We start from the raw sequence: 2280 nt of genomic DNA on the forward strand, positions 1-2280 counted from the left end.
TTCCTGCTGTGTAAACATTTTTAGGAAATTCCTTCAACTAACAAAGGCCTTGCTTGTTTCTAATTTTCTTAATTACTGTTCCCATACAAAAAAAACCAGCACTCCACTAAAACATAGATTTTAGTTAACTCCAAAACAACAACAACAAAAAAAAAAGTAAAAAAATACCAACAAAAATCCCAAAGATTACCTTTTGCTTGGAAAAAAACTGCCACCTCAAATTTTCATATTTATTTTCCAAAACATAACATGCCGAATCAGGAGAACTACAAACAGCATGACTTTCACAACAAAGAAAAAAAAAAAAAAAAGTGTCCAAACATCCTAAACAATACAAGGCTCCTTCACTAAATTTTGTCTTTGAAAATGGCTGGGTCAGTAGTAACTGCATCTGTCTCAAAAGTTACTACTATAATTCAGTAGTAAACTACCTAGACTTAAAATATTTTGAGATAACACAAACTCTTGCATTTCCAAAATCCCTTCTAATTGTAAAATCTTTTTCTACTCTGAAGCTTCATTCAACTCCAGTTTTTCAGAAGAAGCAGCAGTAGGATTTGCAGCAAGTCAGTAAGTCAGCAACAGCAGTACTGTGTGCCTTCATCACTTCCATGAGTTCTACATTTCTCAACAAAATGGGCTGTTTCATTTTCACGCACCCTTTCCAGACAACCATGATACTGGATTATTACTGAAGTATCTTTGAAACATGTCATATATGGTACACAGTTCAACAGTAGCTATGCAAGAGTAGAGTATTGCTTCTGTTCACAGCGCATTCCACTTTAGCACAGCAGCAATCACAAAACTAAAAGAATACTAAAGGCAGACAAATTTTTTTTTTTATTACAGTCAAGAATGCTACTTGAAGAGTAGTTTCTCTTACATAAAAATATATATCAACAAAGTTCAAAGAGAAGGTTGATTTCCAGCATAACATTACCTTGTCATGCACATCCTGCAATAGATCACGGATAATGAGTTGTCTGTCCTCAGCCTGTATGAGATCCTGGGGGCAGGCAGTGAGTATGATTTCCACCAGCTGTCTCCATGACTCTAAAGCATGCCTCTTAGCATGGAGGCACTGCAGCAGCTTGTTCCGCTCCACTACATACTGCAGGATAGTGTTAATCTCCTAAACACCCACAACAAAGAAACTGAGTTATAACATGCTAAAAGAAGTTTATGGCAAAGGCAGATTTCAAGATCACAATTTTATCTATTAGTAATAATCTTTGGGGGAAAAAAAAGTCTTCAGTTTATCAGAAACCATATTATCATTTTACTGAGCCCATTCATTTCTGAGCTCCTTTTCACAAGGCCTTTCCACCATGAATGTCTCAAGCTCACAATGAACAAAAAAATATTAACTAGGGAAACTTTTCTAGCATAAACTTTACAATTAAACCAAAAACAATGATGAAAAAACTATTTGTACATTTTATTCCTTATTTAGTCTTAGTCATTTCTCCTTCATCCTTCAACTTTCAAATCCGTTTAGCCAATTTCAACTAAATTTGAAAGATGGCAGGAGCCTCAGGAAGTAATTATGCTCCAAGTTCACTGAAACCATAGCTGTGTAGAACAAAGGAGAAATAAACTGGCTTCCCCTGTGAGAGAAAGGCAAAATGAAACCAACTGCTACATGCTTTCGGTAGAGTGGGATGGGAGCTACAATTATTATCAGTAATGCAGAGGGAGGAGGTTCAAAAAAGATTCCAGGTTTGCTGTTTAGAAAACAGTACGTTAAGTATTTTATCTTATCAAATATTTTACTTTTTCTGTCCTCACCTCCATAAGCAAAGGTCTCTGGCCTATTGCTGCCATTCCTTGAAGAGCATTGACTTCTGCAACCAGAACTTTGTGAAGGTACTGAAATTAAAAAGAAGCTTTAATGACAAGGAAGATGGCTACATGACAGAAGCAACTGAAGGACTGAGATTCAAGTAAGTTTTACTCATTTTTTGTATTTCTCCCACACTTGATTTTCTAACTGCAGTACTTTCAGCTGTTTAATCCCTCTCCCTGCTCACTGCACTTCTCACTTCTGCACTCATTCGTTTCTAAATTGTCTATGTGCCAAGTTATTCTGTCCTTTCATGAGCTCTTCTAACATCCCTTTCCTCTTGAATCTCCACTATAGTCCTTTTGCACAGAAGGAAGGGTTTGTTTCCTCTGAAGTCTAAAATACATTTTACAATATAGAATAGCTCGTTCCTAATATGATACAGCCACATTCCTATCACGACCAAGATCATTGTTACATTACATTGCATTCCT

At 36.2% G+C, this 2280-nt stretch overlaps 1 protein-coding gene across 1 annotated transcript in view; it reads right to left on the minus strand.

Moving 5' to 3' along the window:
* The window catches only part of NUP205 (nucleoporin 205kDa), a 48970-nt gene that overhangs the window by 14445 nt on the left and 32245 nt on the right, over window positions 1-2280 (minus strand). Inside the window, exons 28-29 of the mRNA XM_008937947.1 lie at window positions 1792-1872; window positions 944-1135 (exon numbers count right to left, since the gene is read on the minus strand). Coding sequence (XP_008936195.1) covers window positions 944-1135; window positions 1792-1872 — 273 coding nt within the window. The remainder of the gene's footprint in view (window positions 1-943; window positions 1136-1791; window positions 1873-2280) is intronic.

The sequence above is a fragment of the Merops nubicus genome, unplaced genomic scaffold (genome assembly GCF_000691845.1).
Source record: "Merops nubicus isolate BGI_N331 unplaced genomic scaffold, ASM69184v1 scaffold21673, whole genome shotgun sequence".
Classification (NCBI taxonomy): Eukaryota; Metazoa; Chordata; class Aves; order Coraciiformes; family Meropidae; genus Merops; species Merops nubicus.